Source organism: Penaeus chinensis, chromosome 5, assembly GCF_019202785.1.
Source record: "Penaeus chinensis breed Huanghai No. 1 chromosome 5, ASM1920278v2, whole genome shotgun sequence".
NCBI classification, from domain to species: Eukaryota; Metazoa; Arthropoda; class Malacostraca; order Decapoda; family Penaeidae; genus Penaeus; species Penaeus chinensis.
Window position 1 is genome coordinate 355,526 of NC_061823.1, and position 2,500 is coordinate 358,025.

General features: G+C 48.5%; 1 protein-coding gene across 1 annotated transcript; it reads right to left on the reverse strand.

Annotated features, from left to right (window-relative positions):
- Nucleotides 1-1,226: 1,226 nt before the first annotated feature.
- LOC125025922 (craniofacial development protein 2-like) lies at nucleotides 1,227-2,240 on the reverse strand. The gene has a single exon (XM_047614258.1). It carries the CDS (start codon nucleotides 2,238-2,240, stop codon nucleotides 1,227-1,229), a length of 1,014 nt encoding a protein of 337 aa, XP_047470214.1.
- Nucleotides 2,241-2,500: the final 260 nt, after the last annotated feature.

Below are 2,500 nucleotides of genomic sequence, written 5' to 3' on the forward strand. Positions count from 1 at the left end.
ACTTATGTGTGGGCAACGAGGGCGGCGTCATCTGCAAATCAGAGCTCTCTGATGAGTTGCTGTGATGTCTTGGTGTGAGACTGTAGACGCCTCAGGTTGAATAGGCTCCCATCAAAGTGGTATCGTCAGTGTCACTGAGATCTTCAGTGGTCTGTTTGAGCATCATGCTGAAAAAGATCGTGAAGAGGGTTGGTGCGAGGACACAACCTTGTTTCACGCTGTTACTTGTTGGAAACGGCTTTGAAAGGTCGTTGATGTGTCTGACCTGTACACTCTGATCTTCATGTAGTTGGATGACCATGCTGAGGAACTTTTGGGGGCATCCTAGATATTTCATGATCCACAGGCTTTTCCTGCTCACGGTTTCAAAAGCTTATATGAGATCAACAAATGTCACGTACAAACCTTTGTTCTGTTCCCGACATTTCTCTTGTAGCTGTCTGAGAACAAAGACCATGTCAGTTGTGCCTCTGTTGGCTCTGAAACCACATTGACTCTCGGGTAGATGTTCTTCGGCAATGTTAGCTACCAGCCGATTCAGGAGTATTTTGGCGAGAATCTTCCCTGCAATGGAGAACAGAGTTATCCCCCTGTAGTTGGAGCAGTCTGACTTTTCCCCCTTGTTTTTGTACAGGGTAATGATGATTGCGTCGCGGAGTCCTGTGATAGTTTTCCTTTCTCCCAGCAGAAGACAAAAAAGTTGTGGAGTTTGGAATGTAGTGCTGGGCCTCCGTTTTTCCACACCTCCGGCGGAATTCCGTCGACGCCTGCTGCCTTGCCGCTTTTTAACTGTTTGATGGCCTTGACAGTCTCTTCTAGGGTAGGTAGCTCATCCAGATCTGAATTCACTGACTGTTGCGGGATGCGAAGAAATGCTGAGGTTTGAACCATGCTGTTGGCACTGAAGAGGGACTGAAAGTGTTCCAACCACCTGCTTAGGATTGACGTCTTGTCTGTGAGGAGCGTCTGACTGTCTGTTCTGTGCAAAGGATTCTGGACCTGGCGTGAGGGGCTGTACACTGCTTTTAAAGCTTCGTAGAATCCCTGGTAGTCACCTGTGTCTGCACAAAGCTGATTTCTCTCTACCACTTGTTTTGAATTTCACGAAGCTTGTGCTGGAGATTGCTGCATATGTGTCGGAAGGCTGCTTTCTTCTCATGACAGGTTGGTTGAGCAAGGTAAGCCTGGTGAGCTGATCTCTTCTTCTCGAGTAGTTCATGAAGTTCCTAGTTCCTGGAGGTCTGCAGGATGGCTAATTTTATTTGTGCGCATAGAGCTTCAGGAGAGGAATCTGTGGGGCAACTGGGGTTTTCAAGCTTTGCTTGAAGATTTGCCTGGAATTTAGCTTTTATTTCAGCTGACTGAAAGTTGTCAATCTGGAATTTTTTCCTTGAAACTCCTCCCTTCTTTGGTTTAGGCTTGAACGGGAGCCTAAGTTTGCTGCGAACGAGGCGATGGTCAGTATGACACTCTGCATTACACATCACTCGGGTATGTAGGACGTCTTGTACATAGTCAATGAGATGCCAATGTTTTGAACGAGGGTGTATCCAGGCTGTCTTTAGGCTGTTCTGCTGGAAAATGGGGTTGGTAAGAGTAAACTGCTGATCTGTACAGACCTCAAGAAGAAGGTGTCCATTGTTGTTGCAGTTTCCAACGCCATGCTTACCAAGAACTCCTTTCCAGGCTTCTGAATCTTTGCCAACTCTGGAGTTGAAATCACCAAGGATGAAAACCTTGTCTTCTGCTGGGGCGTTCTGAACGAGGTTGTGCAAATCAGTGTAAAATTCTTCCTTTTCTGTGGGAGCTGCTTGGAGAGTTGGAGCATATACACTGAACATAGTGGCATGCTGTTCGTTCCATAGTGGAAGGCGCATGGAGATGATTTGCTCTGAGTGTCCTGTAGGCAGGTTTTCAAGCTTGGAAGCAATGGTGCTCCTGATCATAAAGCCCATGCCATAAAGGCGTCCCTTGGCCTCCGGCTTGCCTGACCAGTAGAGGGTGTACCCAGCACTGTGTTCGTGGAGACTGCCTTCCCCTGCAAAGCGGACTTCCCTGACGGCAGCAATGTCAATGTTCAGTCTAAGAAGTTCGTGTGCGACTAGAGCAGAACGTCTTCCTGGGCGATTAATGTCTGCAGAGTCAAGCATGGTTCGGATGTTCCAGCATGCTAGTGTTAGACTTTGTGCACCTTGTGAGGCTGGGCATACCTTTCCTTTCCTGTTGTTTTTCGACCGCATTGGGAGATGCCCGTTGACCGCGGTAGGCTAACTGGGGGTGAAGGAGACGAGCTTTGGTTAGGCCACCTTTTCTAGGCCCCTCTCCGTTTGGAGCAAGCAGTGCTGTCCCTAAAGAGGACTGCTTGATCGTTCAGGGTGCTGCCGAAAGATGTCGTCTCCAGGTTCAACATCAGGCGACCAATATCCTGAACCGCCTGCATGCATGATTGGAACTGTGGCATCTTTCACCTGCCGTTTTCGCCCCTTTCCCATCGCTACAG